Source organism: Capsicum annuum, chromosome 8 (genome assembly GCF_002878395.1).
Source record: "Capsicum annuum cultivar UCD-10X-F1 chromosome 8, UCD10Xv1.1, whole genome shotgun sequence".
Taxonomy (NCBI): Eukaryota; Viridiplantae; Streptophyta; class Magnoliopsida; order Solanales; family Solanaceae; genus Capsicum; species Capsicum annuum.
The window spans coordinates 72,554,779-72,579,829 of record NC_061118.1 but is presented as its reverse complement, the minus strand read 5'-3'; the positions used below and the strand labels follow the sequence as shown (position 1 = coordinate 72,579,829).

Genomic DNA, 25,051 nt, shown 5'->3' with positions numbered 1-25,051 from the left:
TCTTCCAGTCAAGTTACATCTCATGAGCAAAAGTTGACACTATCATATTATAAAGGCAAGACTTACGACTTTTGAATAATAAACTATATTTTATGGGCAAGAGTTGACACTACTACATTGTAAAGGCAAAACTTATGACTTTCAAACAACAAGTTATGTATTTTGATGTTCTACAGCTATTGTCTTAGAGGCAAGACTTAGCTCAAAGACTTTCAAACAACAAATTATGTCCCACGGGCAAGAGTTGACTCTACCACGTTATATTTTCATTTATGAAATGTTCTACAACTATTGCCTTAGAGGCAAGACTTAACTCAAGGACTTTCAAACAACAAATTATGCCCCACGGGCAAGAGTTGACTCTTCCACGTTATATTTTTATTTATGAGATATTCTACAACTCTCGCCTTAGAGATACGACTTATCTCAAGAATATTCAAAGAACTTTGTAACAACAATTCATGCCCTTAAATTTATTTTGATGTCAAAAAAAGAAGATACCTTTGTGGATTATCCAATTTTCTATTTATTAGCAAAATATAATAGAAATTGAGGAAAAAGAAAAAAGCGATCAAACAAAATAGAGAAATGAAAAAAAGATTGAGAAAAAAAGGAAAAAAATAAAGATCAAGAAAAAAGTGAAGAATTAAAAAAATTGAGAAAAATAAAAATGAGAGGAAACGTAAAAATAATGTTTGAAAAAAATGAGGGTAAAAAAGAGAACTGGAAAAAGGAAAAAAGTGATCAAACAAAATAAAGAAATAAACAAAAAGAGAGTGAGAAAAAAAAGGCAAGAAAAAAATAAAGATTAAGAAAAAAGAAAATAATTAAAAAATTGAGAAAATAAAAAATGAGAGGAAAAAATAAAGATAAAGTTTGAAAAAAATGAGAAAAAAAAAGAGAACTAATAAAAACCAAAAATAAAAGAAAAATAAAGGTTAAAGACAAATGAATTAAAAATTAAAAAAAAATGAAATAGATAATACTTGAGAAAAAAGAGAAAAAAAAATAAAGGTTGAAACAAATGAATTAAAACATGAAAATAAAATTAAAGGAAAAAATAAAATTGAAAATAATAAAAAATAGAATAATAAAATTAAATAAAAAAATAAAAAAGTGAAAATAATAAATATTAGAATAATAAAATTAAAGGAAAAAACAAAAAGTGAAAATAATAAAAAATAAAATTTGAGAAACAAATAAGCATGGAAAGTTTAAAAAATATATTTGAACTGCAGAGGGGCAAAATGGTACTTGTACTATACTTAAAAAGTAAAGAAGGTTAATTCTTTAAAGACATTTTTTATTAAGGTCAAATATCTAAAGTCACCCATATTTGGGTGTATGACATGCAATTTCCCGTCTCATTTTATGGACTTTAGGTCCATTCTCCTGCAGTGTAAACTATATGTATACCAGCTGTATTTTCCTGCATTTTTTGTGTATATATAGTGTATACATGACCGTATTTAAGTCACATACACACAATTCTAGCCCCCCACTGTATAATCAGCTTCTTTTCCTCTATAGTTGTAACATATCCGTGTATATCTGCTGTATACAAGCACTATTTCTGCCCATTAATCTGCCTTTTTGACTTGAACGAATGTGCTTCGCCTATAGTGACGCAAGGATTGGAGTCCTTCGCACTCGGTGAGGGGTTTCATGCAAAAAAAGAGATAAGAATTAGCAAATGATATTATAATCCTTTCTCTAAAGTAAAAGCTTGTGCTCTATTGTACTTAGGTTATTTTCTAATAATTTACCACATTAAAGGGGTATAGATATCATTCAAGAAAAAAAAAAAAATCACATAGACAAATGAAGCAGAAGGTCGGTCAAGAGAATAAGGAACATAAGAAATATGTTCTCATATAAATGTGATGCACTCTTGTCAGTGAATTTAATTATTTGTGCACATACGAAGTCATTCAATAAGCGAGCCAAACTCAGAATAACATGCCAAATATGAAATTTTTAAGAATTGGAACATTATCATTGGAACAAAGGAGCCAACTCATAACAACAATAAAACAAAAGAGACCAAGATTCTCCCTAGTTACTTGAAAATAGTACATCACAAATAATTCCATTGAAACCATGTGGTGAAACATAAGAATCATGTAAACAATTGTACACTTGAAGTTAAAGGACTCTATCTCATAATTGGAGCTGTTGGGCATGAGAACTTAAACATTTTTTCTCAAAATTACACTACATAAACATACCTCTCTAATTTTATTCACTGATGTTTACCAACGATAATTCGTGCATATACCAAATTAACTATTAATGTTGAAATATAAAATGCTTGCATTTAAATTATCTATTTATTACTTAATATTATTTAAGTCACACACAGACCAAAAGGAGAAAAGATACAGGATAACATTCCTTAAAGCAATAAGATACAATCTGGGAAGAATTTTGCTTCTCTAGTATAAACAAAATAACCATAATGATAACAATGGTTATAACTTTATAAGATGAAACAGCGACAAACAATTCTGTGAAATAACAAAGCCAGAAGATTTTCCACGAGTGTATTTCGATAAGGCCGAATCTTTAACATCCAGTAATAGAAACAACACATAAAGCTCAAATATTGGCCTTCAAATTCATCGATACCGTGGTATTCATGTTGCAACATCAAATTGTAGCAAAGAAGAATGTAAAATTACGAGGTCTCGCCCCTGTTTTCGTGCAGCGAACGGAACGAACAAGCTTATCACATTGCGATTTTCACTACTGAAACTTATTTTTTGTTCCATCGAAATTCAAACAAATTGGTCAAATTTTGCGAGTTGTGTTCCTCGAGAATTTTGGTTGCGTGGGATTAAAAGCAAGTGCCTTCAGAACCCCCAATTTTTCCTTAAAATCCTCCTCCCTTCTTCTAGCCCTTACTATTTATTTATAGGGGGGAAATGGGGGGAAAAACTAGGCTTTTTGGATTTCAAAAGGTGAATTTGAGTTGAGTTCTTGAAGGGTTTTTGAATTTTCACAGTGGGACAAAGAAAAGAAACGTTAGGAGTTAATTATTTACCTACAAAAGTGAATCATGGACTGATGACAACAAAATCCTCTGATTTTTTAGTCATAGACGGTTGTACCAAAAGGTAAATTGGTAAAAAAGAATTTTGTTATTGTTGTTGACAAAGCTATTGTAATTTTCTGGGATTGGGTTTTGCCATTTATTGTTCACAATCGTTGTTATCGTTGGTTTTTATTACAATGTTGAAGTTGTGTTCCTGCTAACTATTTTGTTGTCGGTGTATTATTGTTGTTTCACGTTGAAACGGGTTAAGAAAGGATATAAAGGGACTTGGGTCGGGTTTCAAGGAGTTGGGCTGGTTCGTTTAGGTGAAGTAGGCTGGTGTGGTTGATTTTGGGGTCATTCTCAAATATAGACCCAAATTAGAGTGGCTTTCTAATTTTATCCCCAAATAAAAAGGCTTTGTTAAAATAGCCTTAACTTGTTAAGGCATATTTTCTTGGACGAAAATAGCCTCCTGGCGTTAAATCCCTTTCTTCTAACTTCAGCCTGTATTTGAGAATAACCCGTTTCTTCCAAATTCCAGAATCAACTCGCTATTAAATCTCTTTCTTCCAAATTCGAGAATCGACTTTCAAACATTCGCAGAATCGACTTTAGTCGTAAGGTTTCTTCAGGTATGAATTTCATCATCAAAATTCATTGTGGTAATTTTAGCTTTTGATGCATTGTGGTAATTTTAGCTCGTTATATAATTAGCATATTGATTTGATTTTTAGGAAGGTAAACATAAGCTGAACTTGGGATATGTTGTTGTTGTAGTAACATATTTACCATTGAGGAATTCCATCGAACAGGTTGTGGGCAGTTTGTTTTTTAATTATGTTGATGTGCTATTCATTATATAATTGAGTTTTAATCCAATGTACCTTTTCTCCCATTACTTCTTGGATTTGTGCTACATCACTCGAAATTCCATGCATAATTTCACCAGTATTAAGTTCTGTGTCAAAAAATCCAATGTCCTGTCGTAAAATAGCTCTTAGATACTTAGTTCTTATTCTTTTCTCCGACCAATCTTCAGCAAGTTGTCTCTAGCATTATAAGATGATAAAGTGTCAATTGTTGTTACTCTCTTTCAAACGTTAAAATCCAGACTAAGATGAGGATAAAAAATGTCTAAATTACCTAAGTATGCTCTGATCATGACTATCGCGGATAGTCCAGTCATAAGCACACACACCTAAAGGTTGTATCAACTATTAGCAGTTACGTCTACTTTAGGATAGTAGTTCATGAATTCATCTCTTCTTACTGCTCGCGGTATGTAAGGGTAAGGGGTTATTACCTGAGAGCTTTAGAAGTACACAATAAAAGTCTAAGTATATATTATTGCTCCCACATCCTTTTATCATTTAGTCTTTGTCTTTGTCCAGAGAAATTTTATTTACGAAATTACCAAAATGATAAGAATACCAAGGAAGCGATCCTCCATTTATTAGAGCCCTAATACAACCCAACAACAGTAGTACTATATCCAACTTGATTAAGTATTTGAACAAGCTTAGTAATCCAACTTGCTTAGGAGCTGGTATGTCATCTTCTTTATCATGTATTGTGTGGTTCTTGTCAGTATCATCGTACAAATCATTTCCATACAGATGGAAATTTAATTGTCTAGAATGTTGAATATGGTGGCTCTACTCCTCATAAACATGATCAACATAATCTGATGTATCGGTGTTGAAGCTATGTCCCATCTAATTGACATGTTCATAACGACCTCTTACGATGCCACGATTATGTGCACTTGACCTGCAACATTAGATTAATATGATTAGAAAATCGATATACATGCAGATTGATGCTGTGAAACCAATTTGACCTGTTGTGTTTACTTAAGAATATATAGTGAAGTATTCGAAGTTTGCTCTCTAACATCTGAAGCTTTTCGATGAGATGTTCACACAATTAAGTATTTATCATAGCGTTTAGATGCCTTATGTTTGAGTTTAGCTGCACTAAAATACATAGGGTTTGAATCACCTAGCTTATACACAAAACCCTAAATTTTTATTGTAACGTACTCTCTTTAATATTGCTCCACTTCTCAATAATAGTTAGTACATCATTCTCTTTTAAGGCCATACTATTAGAGTATTGAGTTGACAAACTATATTGTATCACTTGCAACGTATCTCTAAAGTAAACAACCCTCTCAGAATCACCCCTATAGCGTGTGTTGTTCAGTAGCTTCAACTGCGATTTTAGCATCTTCATATTCTTCTATACATTTCAAGTTATGCCTCATGGGCAATAGTTGGCTCTGCCTTAGTCTGTAATGATTTGGCAAATGACCTATAACTCTTGCCCCAGAGGCAAGACTTTAGACGGTTATGCCCCATGGGCAAGAGTTCACACTGCCATAGTCTGTAATGACTTGGCATATTACCTATAACTCTTGCCCTAGAGGCAAGACTTTGAAAGTTATGCCCCATGGGCAATAGTTGACTATGCCTTACTCTTTAATGATTTTACTTGTTAAAGATATATATTCTAAATTAAATTGTTACTAATCATTTGTTGTTTCATATTTCACAAGGGTTGTGCTTGGAATGGATGAAAACGAAATGAGTATTGAAAGTATTGATAGAAATAACGAGTTACAAGTTATTGAACAAATATTGGAGGCTGAAATAACTAAGCCATCCAAGATTAAGAGGGTGCGCCAAAAAAAGAGGATACTTGATGTCGAGACTACTCTCTTGAGACACAATGCCTCTTTGAATGAGGTAAATGTCAAGTCGATCTTCATTGACAAACAAAATATGATGGCGTCCATGTCAAACATTGCAATTACACACAATATCCAATTTAAGGTTATCAAATCAAGCACAACAAGATATTCAGTGCGATGTTTGGATAACAACTGCGTATGGTGGTTTCATGCCTCGAAGATTGCCGATTCTTTGCTCTTTCGGGTTACTACGTATGAAAAGGCTCACAGTTGCTTGACTGATTTCATAACATCCGACCACAGAAATGCAACATCAAAGGTCATATGTGACTACATAGTAGAGCTCGTATGTGACTCTAATAATGTGATCACACCCAACTTCATGGTAAATAAAATGAGAAGGAAATACAGAATCATCATATCCTACAACAAAGTATGGCGAGCAATACAACATGCCTATACGGTGATAAGAAAAACTGCAGAAGATAACTATAACAGGTTTCTATCGTATCTTCACATGATGAAAGAAAATAACCCAGGCACGTACACAAACATAAAGAGGAACGATGAGAGCAGGTACAAATGTTATACTTTTGAAATTGAAAACTTTTGCCCAAGAGGCGACAGTTTATCCTTTATTTGCACTGACTAGATTATTAATATAGATGGAACTCTTGCCTCATGGGCAAGACTTGGTTTAGAAAATTATTGAAATTGAAAATTTTTGCTCAAGAGACAACAGTTTATCCTTTATTTGCAATGATTAGATTATTAACATAGATAGAACTCTTGCCTCTTAGGCAAAACTTGATTTAGAAAATTATTGAAATTCAAAACTTTTGCCCAAGAGGCAACAGTTTATCCTTTATTTGCACTGATTAGATTATTAACATAGATGGAACTCTTGCCTCATGGGAAAGACTTGGTTTATAAAATTGTTGTACAAATGTTATCCTGTTGAAGTTGAAAACTTTTGTCCAAGAGGAAAAAGTTTATTTAACATAGATACAACTCTTGCCTCATGGGCAAGACTTAGTTTAGAAAATTGTTGTACTCTAATTATAAACATCAAATGCAAATTGTTACTAATATTCTTTTGCTTAACGCAGGTTTCAATATGCATTCTTTGCATATAGCGCTTCAATCATTGGATGGACCAACTGTAGACCGGTAATAATGGCAGATGTAATATTTTTTAAGGCGAAATATCATGGTGTCCTCATGATAGCAGTGTCAAAGGATGGAAACAACAACCTATTTTCTTTGGCTTTTAGAATTGCAAACTCAGAAAATAATGAGTCTTATAACTGGCTCTTCAATTAGTTAAGACATGCAATTGGGGTATGTGAAGAATTGTCTATTCTATCAGATCGTCACCCAGCCATTACAATTGCAATTGCAAATGTCTATCAAGAGTGTCAACACGGGATATGCATCTATTATATGGAGAAGAATTTAAGAAAAAAAATACTTCTCAAATGTGGTTCTATCACTCTTCTACAACGCAGCAACAATATACAAATGAACTAAATTTTATACTTTTATGGATAATATAGAAAAAGTCGACAAAATCATTATGGAGTACTTAAAAGAAGAAGAACCAGAAATATGGGCTTGTTCATTTCATACCAACAGAAGTTACAATATGCTTATGACTAACAACATGAGTTCATGAATGCGGTACTGAGAAAAGCCAGGCAACTGCCAATACTGGGACTAATTGATTACATTCAGAACAAGTTACAAAGTTGGTTTTATGAAAGAAAATGGAATCACAAGGCAACTTTCATGCATCACATGTTGGGCGGAAGTGGAGGTGACTAACAAGATTCAAGTTGCCTTGAAATTTAAAGTAAGTAATTGAAATTGTATTTTGATAATAGGGAAATATACTGTTACTATTTTTTATTGCAGATTATACATAGCTGGTTTACTGTTATTTGTGATTTATTGCTAGTTTTTTTATTTTCTTGAGATTCGCACACGAAATATGTGTTTTGTTGCTTCTGCTCATAGCTGCATGATTGTTTGTGATTTGATGTTGTATGCTGGATTGTAGCTGTTTTTTAGTTGCCTCAAGATTCATCCCCTATGTATGTTTGATTGCTCTGTATGGCTAATTTTGGTCATATACTAGATGTTTCACTATCATAGTTGATTTTACTCCTAGATTAGATGCATTATCTGTTTTAAGTTAGTTTATTTGTAGCTGATTCTCCTGCTTATATGTTGGAAGCATCACTATTGAATCCGCTGTTGTTCTTGAGCAAGGTTCTATCTTTTCTATATAATACAGATCCTTCTCCTGCACTTTTCCTGACCAAGTCCAGTATCAAAACTCTAACTATCCCCTATATTGCCCCTTCTCTACTATTTTGAAATAGAACCTTAATTATTACTCCTCATTATTGGTCACTTATTATTAGATTTTTGATTAGTTCAATATTGGATTGTGATTTGATGTTATATGCTTGATTGTAGCTATTTTTTGGTTGCCTCAAGATTCGCACCCTATGTATGGTTGATTCCTATGTATGCCCAATTCTGCTTGTATACTAGATATTCACTATAAGTTGTCATTTATTTATCATTTTATTTATAGGTAGACCCCATCAATGCAACAAGATTTGTTGTAAGAGAAGAAGGAGTTGAATATATTATAGACTTGAAGAGCAGGACTTGTCAATGCTTGGTATTTCAAACAGATGAGATACTATGCACCCATACAATTGCAGCGATAGAGAGTATATATATGAACAAGTCTAGCTATTGTTCTTATTGGTTCTTAAGACATCCTTGGCTACAAACATACCAGGGATAAATCCTACCAGTTAGAAGCACAGCATCATGGATTGTCCCAATAGCATAAAGGATCTGATCACAAACCCCACAGATAAGGAGGTTCTGCTTGGGAGAAGACAAATATCCATATATCCTTGCAGAAAGAATCTTCAAGAAACAATTACATATGTTCGAGATACAAAAGGACCAAGCATAACAGATCAAATTGTCACTATATTCCTATCCTTCATCCATATGCAAGAAGATACAAAAAGAAAAATAAGAAAACATGATTAGTTTTACTTTTTAAAGTTGGATCAAAATAGCAGTTATAATGGAATTTTTTGATCCCTATTTTAGTTAGTAACAAGTACTTTTGAATTTCAATCACGAATGTTTCCTTATTTATATGAATTTTTAACTTGTAGTGAAGTATTTAACTCAATTCCTTCTTATTGATTGTTTATAAAAATTACTTAGCATGTTAAATTTTCTTATATATTGATGTGTAAGAATATATCATACTAACAGGATTCGAGGAAGGACTACACCACCAAGAGATATGATGTGAATAATTCCACGGGATACACTTTAAAATTTGTCTTGAAGGCAAGATGCAGAACAAGTTGTGCCCCATGGGCAAAAGTTGACACTACCTTATTTTGGAATGATTTGATAGATGATCTATAACACTTGCCCTAGAGGCAAGACTTAAGCACCAAAGAAATAAGTTATGCCCTATTGGCAAGAGTTGACACTAACTTAGCATGTAATAACTTGGCAGATGATCTGCATCTTGTGCCCTAGAGGCAAAACATAATACAACAAACGAGCAAGTTATGTCCCATGGCCAAGCGTTGATACTAGATTAGTATGTGATGATTTGGTGGATAATTTAGCAGTATTTCCCAAGAGGCAAGATTTTTAGACCCCAAAAGAACAAGTTATGCCTCATGGTCAAGAGTTGACACTAGCTTATTCTGCAATGATTTAACAAATGATCTACAACGCTTGCCCTAGAGGCTAGACTTAGACATCAAAGGTGGTTCAATTCACAATTTTTTCAAAGAACATTCTTCCTCTACCATACAAATATGTTTATAGGAATATTACAATCTTACAACCATATAAGAATCAATCTTCTAGACCAAAAACTAAAATACTATAAGCCAAGAACAAAAGCAATAAATATTAAAAATTATAAAAAGTAAAGCACGGGGGAGTATTCAATTGCGAGTAGGAAATAAGATGATACCAATCAACAAAATCAAGTATCTAACCAAATAAATAACAATGGAGAACCAACTACTGAGGAGGAGGAGATGACCCTTAGATTACAAGTTCTAAACTATTTCTTGTTTTATGTCACTTAATCGTGGACAAATGTGATTGAAAAGTTCACAATGATCAAAATACTCATATAGCAGTCGCACATAATTAATGATAAGACAGCCCCCATAGGTACAAGTTATACCTCATAGGTATGAATTGGCCCTGCCACATTGTTTACTAATTTAGAAAATACTCAATAACTCTTGCCTCAGGGGCACGACTTGCCACAAGGAAAGGCAAAAAATATTCTTCGATAATAAAACATAAATATACAAAGATACCAGCAAATGAATCAGTAGTAATTCTACATTGTATATTTCACGTTATCGCATAAAAAATAGTCGATTCAATTTAAAAAGACTGTTTAAACTTTACATAATCGCATAAAAATAGCTAAAAATCTTCATGTTCACTGAGTTTCAATAACTACAAAACTAAAAATAGCTAAAAATCCTTCATGTACTATGAGTTTTAATAACTACAAAACTAAACTACTACTCGTGGTGCGTCCTCTTCCTCTTTTCCTTTTTAAATAATTTGCCAACTTTTTCTGTAGTGTTGTCTTTTATACCAGCTTCTAGTTTTCTCTTTCCATAATTCCACAACAAAGCTACATACCTCATGCGAACATGACCAATGTCAATCTCTTTAGAAATATCTCTACCATGAATGACATATTCAGCAAATGCAGAAACAAATTCTCCACAATCACTGTGATACAAAAGAAATATATTGTATGAATATATGGAAAACAACAAAAAAAGAAGTAAAATGAACATTTAAAAAATGAATGCAATGAGATATCATTGAGTTTGTTGTGGCATCTTATCAACCATTTTTATCGGCAAAGTGTCATTTTCAGATTTGGCAATGCCCTTCTCAAGATAGAAATTGACCTTTTTCAGAAAATACAGTATCAATATTTGGTAAGGTAACATCACTTTTTGAATAACTTTATCACTACGCCTGGTACGGCTAGATTTGTATATATATATATATGCACCAATCAGTAAAGTCAAAAACTCCCAAAATCCAGTGTCCAAGTTCAAATTTTTCCCGTGGAACATAAAATGGAAATAACACATAGTCAACCTTGTTCCATGGTACGTTTGCATCACAATAGAAGCCTCTGATATACTCCTCAACCTCATGTTTCTCGGGGATGGCAAAAAAATCTTTCCTATTTTTTACAAAATCGTGATAAAGAGCATCAATCTTGTTTCTAAATACAAAATCAGTTGTAGTGAACTTCACAACAATATTAGGTTCATATTTTGCCTTCTTCCTCATGTAGTAGAATATTGTGTTCAAATGCTGCAACAAAATAATACGGCTCATAATCCCATCTAAAGAAGTATCAAGATAAGTGCTAATAGAAGATGTCACTCTCTACATGAAAATTATAAAAAAAAAAAAAAAGATTACTAAATTAAGTTACAAACTCAACATTAAATTATGATTTAACAGTAAAATAATAAATTCTCATGGTTTTGATATCTATTGAATCATTATGGATCAATTCACCAGATCTGCCTATTTTTTCATATTTAGATTTCTTACACTGTAGAGAGATTGGCACATATCTATATTCGAGAGGTGGTTCACCTCTCGAATAATGTAATGTAAGCACCCATACCATGTTAGAATAATGTATGTGTATAGAAAGAATGTCCTGATTGTGCAAATAAATTTTGCACGGTATACCTTTTTCATCTGTGAAACTAAGGCAATAACCTGCTTGCTACAGTACATACATAAGTAAGACGACCTTATAGTATAGTTTACTGACGATATATATGATTATATTGTTTCATTAATATCCAGGCATCGGAATCAAGTAACCAGGAAGAAGGGTGGGTGGTGTGCCATGTGTTCAAGAAGAAGAATTACCATAAGGCTCTTGAGAGTCCTCAGAACTCATCATCAGCACTCTCCAGAAGTAAAATTATTCAGAAATCAAACAACGATGGTGTTCTTGATCAAATACTAATGTACATGGGGAGGTCTTCATGAAAACAATAAGACTTTGAAAACAAACACAATAACAACCTCTATTCCACATGAAATGCACTGTTCTTGATCTTTCACATATTGTTGCAAACATGCCACAAGCTAAAATTTTAAGCTTTGTAGGAGGGGGTATGTTACAATCTATTCCCCATGCTAATGCTATTTTGCTTAAGGTATACACAAAAGTTTTATTCTTAACATGTCCTTCAAAGTTATATTTTGCTTTATGCTAAAGGTATTCAAAATAGAAAAAGTAAACACATGAAAAAACTAACGCGATTTAACATCTACTATATAGAAATAAAATATGATTTTGATCTTATATATATAGTGTAATTTTCTAATTAACTCTTGCAGTGCTGAGTATTTCTAGTTTGTATAGTAGAGGCTACAGGTCACTGATTATGATGTTTGAGAAAATATGACTTTTAGAAACTAGTTAAGCATAATTGGAGCGACGAAGATTGGGTGAAGATACTAAAGAGATACAGAGAAGCTAGCACGTATAACGATAAAGGAAGAAAAATAAAGGTACTTATCATTGACATGGTATTAAATAGAGATGAAGATGAAGCAGACATGACTGAATTGAAGATCCTTTTTTATGTACTGATGACGGTGCTTCTTGCCTGGGGGGTGGGGGTGCAAAAAACTGAAAAAATGGGAAAGGCTATTCCTTGAGTCTGACTTCATGAGCGACAAGATTATTCTTTTTCTTTGTCTAAGATCCCTCATTCAAATTTTCCCTTAAAAATTATACACTCATGGGTCATTTAGTAGGGTGCACTAGTAATGTTGACATTATCTTTTATTGACAGTTTGATTTTTTATATTTAACAAATATGTTGTATTAGAATAAGAATGGTATTTAATAGGGCTTATTTGAATAAGAATAGTACTCCTGTTGTTAATGTCGTGTTTTCTATGTATTAAACTAGTAGGAGTACTAAATATGTCGTATAATTACATATACTACTTATACATAGGATTAAATAAGTAGAAACGATTAAGTCTTTCTATCAAATGATTGACTTTAATAGAAATTCATAAAGTCTTTAATTAAAACCTGAACTACCGAAAGCAACTGCGATGGGATAACAAATCAAAATAACAATCTGCATTTCAATAACAACAAAAGATCCAGTGTAACCCCAGAAGTGCAGAAATCAAAATAAAAATATATATTTCATCAAAAGTAATCGAACTATCATCTAAGAGGCAAAATAAAGATATCCACATTGCAAATGCCTAGTACAAGACCTCCAACTTGACACAATAGAAATTATATAGTACTAGTAGAAATTATCAAAGATCTCAAATCTAGTAGCACAAAACTTTTTTGGTTCAATTGGCGATAGGGTATTACAAGATGGAAAATCGAACCCTCACTAACAAGGTGAAAGTTTCCCCAACCAACTAACTGAGCTTCTAGGTTTTCTACTAGTACAAAATTCAGGTAAACCAACCAAGCTACTGAGATTTCCCAATAGCACAAACTTCAAATAGTCAATCAACCGAGCTACTAAGATTTTTAGTAACATAAAACTTTTAATTTCAATCAAGATTTACTTTTTCCATGAAATCAAGAATGTGGGATTATTCAAAATTCAATTAGTAACACACAACTAACAAAATTGAAACTTCTTAACTATACAACCACCAATCTGACAAATCCCTAATCATAACTCCCAAAAATACAACAACTTTGTATTATGAGTTAAAAACTTAAACATAAACAACATAAAGAGATTTAAATACCTAATTCAAAAATAACACACCAAAAAAAGATAAAATACATGTGAATGACAAACTAAATTTAATAGCAACTTACATCAACAATGATGTCAATTAAATGTGAAGGCAAAAGTCCCGAAGAGTTGAAAGCAACATCCACCGAGAGGCGCTCTATTTCTTCATTAGAAGCAACATCCAATTTTTCTGTTAATGGATTTTGAAATTTTGAGAGAAATAGGATGAAGGGTAAGAGGAGCAAGAGAAAGGGTTTTGACAAATGAGGAAAAAAGTTGAACGAGAAGGAATAATTGAAGTCTATTCTGGGAAGAAAAAGAGAAATTTAAAAAAATCTAAATAAGGTTTAAAGATAAATAAATTTTAAAAAGGGAAAAAATGAAGAAATAGATAATGGTTGGAAAAAAAAGGAAAAGAGAAAAAAAATAAAAATTGAGACAAATAAATTAAAACATGAAAATAAAAAAAAAAAAAAAAAAAAAAGTGAAAAAATTAGAATAATAAAAGTAAAAGAAAAATTAAAAAGTGAAAATAATAACAAATAAAATTTGAGAAATAAATGAGTATGGAAAGGTTAAAAATATATTTAACGTGTGGAGGGGCAAAATGGTACTTTTAGTATATTAAAAAGTAAGAAAGGTTATTCTTTAAAGACATTCTTATTTAGGGTCAAATATCTAAAGTCACCCATATTTGGGTCTATAGCATGCAATTTCCTATTGATTTTGTGTTAAAGGGGAAAAGGGAAAGGGAAATAAAAGTTGGCTGCTGATGTTGGATAGTTAGCCCAATTTTTTTAAAAGCGGAAAGATGGACTTATTTAATTATAGGGTTGGAATTGGGCCACTTGTTGATGGGTGGTGGGATTGTTATGATTTTGGGGGTTATTTAAAACACAGCCCCCGATTAAAATTTAGGATTTAGCCGAATTTAATTAATATTTTGATCAAATTGGTCAATTTAATAAATTGACTAAATTAAGTCAAAATTCAATATAAATCAATACATCGTTTGATTTTGAGTTTTCTTGATTTAATAAAATCAAACAAATATATATTTTTATTTTTTTATTTTTATTTTCAAATAAATTATTTTCAAGAACAAGTGACATTTCAATCAAGATTTTAATCATTTAAATTTATTTTCAAGATAATCCTTGATTAAAATTTGATATTTCACAAAATAAATAATTTATTAATAAATTATATAATTCTGTATAATTGAATACGATAATATAATCTCTACTTAAAAGTGGAAAAATTATCCCGATAAATACTTTAAAAAATATTTATTCGGATAAAATAAATATTGTAATTTTATTTGAAAATCGAAGAAACTTAAAATTAAACTTAGTTATGGAGGGAAAAAATTAGGTGTCAACAACTGTCCCCTATTGTTGGGCAAGGTGGATGCAAGTAACCCTGGACAAAGGGAGTTTGACATTCCTAATTTTTATCCGACTACAAATTAGTTTTTGAGAGAGGTTGATTTTTGCACGAGTTTTCTGGAGTTATGGATCGACCCTGGTATTGGGTTTCCTACATATCTTAGGTTACATGAGAATTTAGGCCACTTATAGTTCATAACGCTTAATTTTAAGCACGATTTTCAAAGAATTCACAAGCTCTCCTAATTTTGAATTTTAGTGAAACTAGAAAGCTGGGGAATAAGCGGATAAGGGGGAGATTGAAATGAAGTCGAGTTTTACACAGAGAGCCCAGCCTATATATCCCTAGGATTCAGGAAATCAGACTTTCTATAGTTCGACTCGATTGATAGAAAAGATAGTATTTTATTTTAGAAGACCTTTGGCTCAAGATGAGTGACAAGCTGATTGCATTGCAAAAAAAAGGCTTGTAACATCTTGACCATGAATGTGGATATCTTCACACCCATATGTAAGATTTTACTCAACATAATTTCCAAAACTCTGAGTGTGTTGTCACTTGAATTTGATGGAAAAGGAAAGTTACTTTCAACGTGAGTTTAAAAATACCCCAAAAGTAAAACTAAAACCAAAATCCCAAAACACCCACATGCCTTCTGATAGGGATATGGTTTGATGGTGGTAGAGGTCGTCTTTTAGCTCGCATCCAAAAAGTTTGATATTTCTCTTCGAACTATGTCCCAGTTCGCTGCTAAGAAAAAGTTTCACGTTATGCTACATCCTTTTTGGAGTCATCCGCACTTGTGATTTTGGTTTGAGATTTTCATCCTTTCAGATTCTCTCGACAACATCTCAAACAAAATTGTTAGTAATAAATATAACTCTCTAAGGGTCTTATAGTCTTTTACCATATCTCTGTGTAAGTTACTACCTAAAAAAGACGTCATCCTCTCATGTACGTGTTTGGAGGGCGATAATTCTCACAATAACTGATACAACAACCTTTCTGTTATCAGATAAAATAGTTATTTTGACAGTTGAAAATGTTCCTCAAAGTGGGGTGGCCCTTTTGGGCACCGACGATGTGTATAGAGCGGTCCCTGCAACCGCATAACTATATGTGATGTGGCAACCCTTTTGGTCACCTATAATGCTTTTCATGTGTGGACTGATAACCTCTTCGGTTATCGATATGGTCCTTTGCATGTGAATCGGGGTAAGTCTTGTGCAACTTTCATATCGATACGACTTATAGATTTTCTTTGAATTGTCAATATTTGGATAATCTTGCGCATTATTTGATGTTGGATATGGGGTGACTTATAGATATCCTTTAAGTTGCTAGCTTTTGAGTAATATTGTACATTATCCGACCTTGGATAAGAGATCACTTACATATATCCCTTCAATCGCTAGCTATCAGGTATTCCTGCATATTATCCGACCTTGGATACGATATGACTTATAGACATCTTTTGAATTGATAGTCTTTGGGTAATCCTATGCAAATCAATCTTGGATCTGAGTGGCTTATAAATAACCCTTAGACCTATTAATTTTGATAATCTTACATATTTTTCGGTAAAGATTTAGTTGTGACTTATGGACAACCTTCAAACTGTCAATCTTTGGGTAACCTTACTATCCGATTAGGATGTTGTTGCGGCTTATGGATGACCTATATTCTATTAATTTATACGTAATCTCACATGTTATCCTATTTCAAATAATATGACTTATATATGATCCTTGGATTGTCAATTCTCAAAAAATATAGTACGTCATATATTTTTGGATAGCGACATATAGCCATCCTTTGGACTATATGTTCCTTACGATCCAATAATGAATGCCATTAAATCTTTGGTAATTGATACACGTGATGATGATGAATATCTCTCAACTCCAGACTGCTTTGCCTTTACATGATTTGATTAGATATAAATGCTTCAGAATATCCTTCAATGCTAGACTCTTTTGTCTTCGCATGATTACTAGATATATATGAAAATGCTTTAGAATATCCTTCAACAGTAGAATCTTTCGTCTTTGTGTGATTAACAGATGCAGAAGACTTTGATTCAATCATGGGTATCAAATGCAATATGGAGATGCCTTTGGATTGTTGTCTCTTCGAAACTACTCAGAGAAGGCAATATGATATTTAGGACACGACCCTTACCATATGGTCCTCTTTGCATGGCCTTTTTGGCATGGTCTTCATGGCATGGCCCTTTTGGCATGGACCTCTCGGCATAGACCTCTCGACATGGCTCTTTCAGCATGGACCTGTCGGCATGGCCCTCTTGGCATGATATTATGTAGTATGAAGATGAGGATAAATGTAAATAACCATGCAGCAATTGTAGAAAACATCACCTTGACTATTCTTTAATATGTTGGACCTTCTGCATATACCATTCTCGAACGTTGCACGTTCTTTAGGATCCCTGATTTACTAGGGATTTGAGTCAATCATGATTTTACTTTCCACGTTTGATGATACCTGCATCCATAGAAAACCTGTTAGTTTTAGGAAGCTCTGTTGTTTTCAGCTCTTGACAATCTTTAGATGTTTGGCTTTCTTGTATTCCTCTAAACTAAAGGAATATAGTGAATAATAGGCGCTTTTGTTGGTTTTTGTTGGCTTTAATATAACCTACATCCATAGAAAAATTATTAGTTTTTTTGTAAAATTGATTTGTGTTAGCTTCCTCGGTCTTTAGCTCTTGTCATCTCCATTATTGGGTTCTCATCTTCTTCATGTGTTTGTCATTTTTTAACTCCTACTTCAACTCCCCGAGTTGGTAAGCGTAAGAAAAAATCATAGTATGAATTAATTTAAAGTAAGTACTTTGTTAATAATTGAATTTTCAAAAAAATCCTTTTATAAGATTTGGAGGAGTCTCTGTCAAATAAGTCTGTCATATACGAGCTTTAATGAACATTCGAGGCATAAGGCGCTGAGCCTTCACAATTGAAGGTCCATGAAGTCAACTCTACTCTTTTATCACCAAAATCTTTGTTTTCATCTTTGAACTTTTTAGTACAGTATGGTGGAAATTTTGAGATTTGCCTTAAAATTTCTGCCCCAGTTACTGATATCTCTCTCAAAATTTAGTTTGGCTTGTGAGAGGATGATCTTCTTCCCTTGAATTTTTTAGATTCCTTCTCAAAAATTCTACCCTAGTTTCCATTTCTTGGGGTGATATACCCGAGCCGTTGTGGCTCCTATGTATCCGTTGAATAGGAATCAGTTCAAACGTACTTCCCACAACACAAAAATAAATAAAATATAGGTAAAAAAGTGACCGAAGCTGACAAAGGCCACCTACGTATCCCATCCTTGAGAATTCAGGTCGTCACTCAGTTCAAAATAATATAGATAGAATTTTCTAAGGGGTTAATCGAAGTCGACATAGTTTGCCTATGTATTCTCTTTTTGGGGAATTCATGTCAAACACAGTTCATACATCAAGGTAAAGGGAATTTTCTCCTAAGGAGTTGACCGAAGCCGACGTAGGCCACCTACGTATATCATTCTTGAGAATTCAGGTCAAACATAGTTCTCACATCAAGGAATGGAAAATTTTAAAGCTACTAGAAAGCATAAAAATGATTTTAATTGAGAAAGTGGTTACAAGAAAATAAGCACAAAGAAATCCCACATCAGACGTAGTATCTCTTCACTACATCAGAATTAATTGGCTTGGTCCACCTTTGGCCATCTATTTCAGAAAAAATCAAGGCTCCTCCCCATAACACATTGAAGACTACATATGGCCCCGCTAATTTGGAGCAAACTTTCCCTTATACTCCTCTTGGTGAGGGAATATGCGTTTGAGCACCAATTGGCCAACTTTAAATGTGCGAGCTCTTACTCTTTGGTTGAAAGCACAAATCTTTCGTTGTTGATATAACTGGCCATAGCATATGACTCTCGTCCTCTTTTCATCATTCATCACAAGTTGTTCATGGCGGGCACAGACCCGTTCTTCATTACTCAATCCTACCTCTTGAATAATTCTTAAAGATGGTATTTCAACTTCAGCGGGTATTACCACTTCTGTCCCATGGACTAACGTATAAGGAGTTGCCCCAGTTGAAAAACTGACTATCGTGTGACATCCAAGCAAGGCATAAGGCACCATGTCGTGCCACTATTGGTGACTAGCAACCATATTTCTTAAGATCTTCTTGATATTCTTATTGGCATCTTTTACGACTCCATTCATATGAGAGAGATATGCAGTTGAAGTTTGATGAATGATCTTGAACTGTTCACATTTCCTTTTCATCAGATGACCATTCAAATTTGCTCCATTGTCCATGATGATTGACTCGGGTATCCCAAATCGGCAAATCAAGTTGTTCTTGACAAATTTTGCTGCCACTTTTTTGGTTAACTACTTGTATGAGGTAGATTCCCCCCACTTGGTAAAGTAATCGATAGCAACTAAAATGAATCTATGTCTATTAAAAGATGGTGGCTCAATCGGGCCGATGACATCTATGACCCAAGCTACAAACGGCCAAGGCGAGCTCATAACATTAAGTTCGTGTAGGGGCACCCAGATCAAATCCCCATGTATCTGATACTTATGACATTTTTGTATAAACTTGCTATAGTCACTTTCCATAGTCATCTAGAAATAGCCAGCTCTCAGAATCTTCTTGGCTAGAGTGAGTTCATTCATATGAGGTCCACATGTTCTGGCGTTGATTTCTTCAAGCAATTTTGTAGCTTCAATAGAATCTACAGATGGCAGAAATCCTAAATCTAGTGTCCTCCTATAAAGGACTTCCCCATTCAAAAATAAATTATTTGCCATCCGACGGATCGCTTTATTTTGATTGACGGTTGAATGTTTGAGGCATGCTCTAGTTTCCAAATACCTCTTAATATCAAAGTACCATGGATTTTTGTATGGTTTTGCCTCAACTTGTGTGAAATGTGTAGGTAGCCCCTTCAAACTTATTTCCAACGGATCAATGTAGCTTCTATCCGGATGCTTGGGCATGGAGGATATAGTGGCCAAAGCATCAACAAACTCATTTTGGATCCTCGAAATATGCTTGAATTCTGCTTCCTTGAATCTTCTACATAACTCCTGTAACAATTCCATGTATGGCGTGATTTTAGGGTTCTTTTGGCCCATTCGCCCCAAATCTGGTGAACTAATAGACCATAATCTCCAATGAATAGTAGCTCCTGAATATTCACATCAATAACTAGTCTGAGACCGAGAATACAAGCTTTGTATTCAGCCATATTGTTGGTGCAAAAAAAGTGAAGTTTGGCGGTAACCGGATAAGGTTGACCAGTTTTTTATATTAAGACCGCCCCAATTCCTGAACCCTAGAGATTAACTGCCTCATCGAAGATCAATCTCTATCTCAGGTATATTTTGGCAATGTCTTCCCCTACGAAGAATAACTCTTCATCTGGGAAATAAGTTGGGAGTGGCTCATACTTTTCATCAACTAGATTCTCTGCTAGATGATCCTCTAGGGCTTACTCTTTGATTGCCTTTTGAGTCATATACACAATGTCGAACTCACTCAATAGAATTTGCCATTTGGCAAATTTCCTTGTGGGCATGGATTTTTGGAATATGTACTTCAGGGGATCCATTCTGGAGATAAGATACATTATATATGACGTCAGATAATGCCTCAGCTTCTGGGCCACCCAGGTCAATGAACAACACTTCTTTTCCAATAACGTTTAATGAGCCTCATGTGGAGTGAACTTCTTACTCAAGTAATAAATTGTTCTTTCCTTCTTTCTAGTTTCATCATATTGCCCTAAGACACATCCTGATGCATTGTCTGAGATCGATAAATACAATAACAGTGGGATTCTTTCCCTTAGAGGAACTAGTACTGGTGGACTGGATAAATAATTCTTGATCCGATCAAAAGCCCACTGGCATTTCTCAGTCCATTTATTTGCTGCATCTTTCTTCAGCATCTTGAGGATTGGTTCCCTAATAACCATTGACCTAGAATGAACCTGCTTAGAGGGGTGTACAGACTAAACCGTCAAGTCAAACCAAACTGAAGAATCAAATCAAATCGAGAAAAAAAACCGACTTATGGTTTGTTTTGGTTGGTTTGGCGTTTGAAAAAAAAATCGACCATTCTTGCTTTGGTTTGTTGTTAGCAAAAAAAAATTCAAACAGAACCCAAATCAAACTGACATAATATATATATATATATATATATGTGTGTGTGTGTGTGTGTATGTATATATGCATATATATAATTTAACTTTTTATACATAAAATATTAACTATAATCTACTTTTTAAATACTTTTTCAATTAGTTTTATTAATTTTCAATATTTAGAAAGTAGGTGTGTTTATATATATATATATATATATTAAGTTGTAATATTTGTTCATTAATTGCTAATAAAATGATCCAAAACCCAATATAAACTTAAAATCTAAACTTTTCACTCCTCATCTTATTTTTTAGTTTCAAGAGAGTTTTTCGCTCCTTAATTTTTTATAATTGAGGTTTTCCATTAGCACATGAGTGAAAACATACTTAATCTAGTCTTCAATCACAATATAATTGTAAAAAATAAAGATTATAAAAAAAAAAGAAAAAGCTCAAAAAAATGAAAAACCCGAAAGAACCAACTAAAATCTAAACCTAAAAAAATGATTTTATGTTGGTTTGATTTGGTTTATAGTTTTAATAAACCGACATAATTGGTTTGGTTTTTATTCAATAAAAAACCAAACCACAACCTATGTACACCCCTACCTGCTTATGTAATTCAATCTTCCTAAGAAACTCATGACTTCTTTCTTCGTCCTCGGAGGAGGCAGTTCTTGGATTGCCTTAATTTTTGAGGGGTTGAGATCAATGCCCCTTTTACTAACCATGAAGCCCAACAGCTTCCCGGTCAGTACCCTAAAAGCGCACTTGGCAGAATTCAGCTTCAAATTATACTTTCGCAACCAATCAAAGAACTTTCTCAAATGAGTTAAGTGGTCTGAACTCTTGCGAGATTTGATGGTCACATCATCCATATAAACTTCAATCTATTTATGAATCATATCATGAAATATGGTTATCATGGATCTCATATATATAGCACCAGCATTCTTGAGACAGAAGGGCATCACCCTATAGTGATAAACACCCCAGGGTGTGATGAAGGTCGTTTTCTTTACATCTTCTTCGTCCATCAGTATTTGATGATACCTAGCAAAGAAATATACGAATGAATATATTTCATGCCTCGCACAGTTTTCAATAAGAATATGGATGTTGGGTAATGGAAATTTATCTTTAGGACTGGCTTTGTTCAAGTCCCTATAATCGACACAAATCCTGACCTTTCTATCCTTCTTCGGTACTGGAACAATATTGGCTAGACATGTTGGATATTTTATGACCTCAACCAGGTTGGCTTGAATTTACTTAGTGACTTCTTCCATGATTTTCATACTCAGATATTGCATGAATTTTGCAACTTTTACTTAACAGGATTGAACCCCGGATCAATTGGCAATTTGTGCGATACAATATCTGTACTCAATCCTAGCTTGTCATCATAAGACCAAGCAAATATATCAATTTATTCTTTAAGCAACCCGAAGAGTTCTCCTTTCTATGCTTTTACAAGGTGAACGCTGATTCTGGTTTCTTTGACTTCTCCATCATCACCTAGATTAACTATATTGGTTTCTTCTAGGTTGGGCTTTTACATATCCTCAAAATCTTTCAGTTCCTCTGTTAATCATTCTGGGGATAATATTTCTTCATCATGGTTCCCCCACTCATCATTATTTTCTTTTACTTGTTCTTTTAGCTCATGACATGAAATTGGCAAGTTTTAAATTATTATTACTGTAATCACAAACAACATGAGTTAGTTATAGTGATCAAATAATGCAGTAAAAATGAGTAAAAACATCTTTGCAATAAGGAAGGTTTTCATTGAAATTTAAAACATTATAGAGACTAGCTATGATCCACACTAGTGTGGGTCTGAGCCTTTTGGGAAACATAAAAAGCAAAAATAAGGTAAATAAAAATTAAAGGGTTGGTCTCAAGCCTCATTCGGACTACCATCGATTTTACAAAAAGTTAAATTTCATCCTTTCAGCTACCACATCAATCGGGGTGTCATGATTGGAGTAGAAGTCCAGTTTGACATCTTTTCCCTAGTTAATTGTTCTTAATCTCGATCTTCTCAGGACAATCCTCTATAATAGCATCCCACTTTTTGAACAAATTCCCTATTCCATCCTCGAGACCATCACTTGTAAGCTTTATAGATATAGGAAATGACTGGTAGAGTAGAGGTAAACTCTTTGCTTTTTCATCACTATTACCAGTCATTCCTTCCTATTCATCAACTAAGCGACAATTAATGAAGGAATGTTTCTTTGCCTTGGAAGTATTGATGTTCAACCAACTTTTGTCAACACAGATTGATTTCTTCTTACTTGATTACCAGTTAAAGTAAAAACAACTCAAAAGGAAAATATGTTAGATCCTATCCATGGAAAGTGATGCAACCCATCCAACATCAAGTTAGCACATAAAGTTGCTTTCATATTAGGTAAATTAATCCATGGATGGGTATTGACTCGAAGGAAATTAATGGGCAGCACTTTGACCGTTGATTTGTGGATAAGTGGGTTTTATAACATGATGTTTCTTAAGTCTACTGACTTTGGACTCATATTACTTTCTTTGACGAAACGACACATAATGATTTTAAAGGATAGAGGTCAGGCCAAAAGGTTGCCTACATATCTCACAAAGGAGAAATCAGTCCATACGTAGTTCAAATAAGCAAGAATTCTTAAGTCCATGACCGATCTTCCTAACAGAATAGGAATGAATCTAAAAGGAAAGTTAGTGAAGATTGGTTGATTAGTGAAGACTGGTTGAGGACTTTTTAGGAGACTTAGAGACCTGAAATATTTTGGGTGGACTTTGGATAGTAGGCGTATATTTTTCCTATAGGGTTTCTGAAACTTTGTTGAAGAGTAGATCAATTTACCTTTGATTCAAAAAACAAACATAAGCACATAAAATATTTAAATCACATAAGATATTTATATCGCACAACAATAGATAATAAGCGCATCTTAATTGGGTGACCCTTTTGAGCCAAGGGTGGGCCTAGCAAATTTGAAAAAAACATATATCTCTTAAACCAATCAATTATTCATAGATATATAGAAAGCCATAAATGTTTACAAAAGTTTCATAAGGGGATACAATCTTTAAGGAAGGGAAAATGACATGAAAAGAACAAAGTCTCGCCCAGGGGATGAAAAACTAACACCTAAATGCTCCTTCGTTGGCCTTCACTTTCTTAGCTTTATCCACCTCTTGCCATATGTGATATCTATTGATGATCAGGTGGCTCCCGTATAATTGTGCTTTATTCTCGTTGGTCATCTTCCCAATGCTATTAATTTGAGAAGCCATGTGGTCATCCAAATCAAGCAAACACTATTTTGTATCATCAACCTCTTGCTTAGATCGCTTTATCTCTTCTCTCAATTGGTGTATAGTTAAGGAATCCTCCATATGTATCAGTTGGTGCATTATTTCACTTTTTTGGAATTCACCTTGCAGCCTGTGGAGCCGGATGTGATATTCTGACTCTACATCAATGATCTGTGTGGGTACATTCAGGCTCGAGGCCAATGTTCCATCAAGATTCTCCTTCAACCACTCTTTGTGTGTATCACTAACCTCGGGATCATACCCAATATAAAATAAAACTTCCTTCGTCTTTCTTCTCCTCCACCCATCTACCATGTATTATTTGAGTGGAGTTCCACCTTCTGCATACTCGGTGAAAATCTAACCATAGGCGTTATTTACAATGTTTCTTTCTTGATTTCAAACTGCCTATGAACCCCGTCGGGGTTGTAAGGATGAGTTCTAATGAGACCAAGAAGTACTAAAAAAGGCCATTCATTCCCTCAAGTGATGTACTTCCCTGGGCGAAGATATCTGATACATCACAGAACGTTGTCCTCTCTCAATTCCCTAAAAACCTTAAAACAAAATCCT

The 25,051-nt window shown here is 33.7% G+C and overlaps 1 protein-coding gene across 1 annotated transcript; it reads left to right on the top strand.

Moving 5' to 3' along the window:
* Positions 1–5,622: 5,622 nt before the first annotated feature.
* LOC124886606 lies at positions 5,623–7,052 on the top strand. The gene is made up of 2 exons (XM_047395450.1): positions 5,623–6,305; positions 6,839–7,052. The coding sequence occupies exons 1-2, from the start codon at positions 5,623–5,625 to the stop codon at positions 7,050–7,052; spliced, it is 897 nt and encodes a 298-aa protein (XP_047251406.1).
* Positions 7,053–25,051: the final 17,999 nt, after the last annotated feature.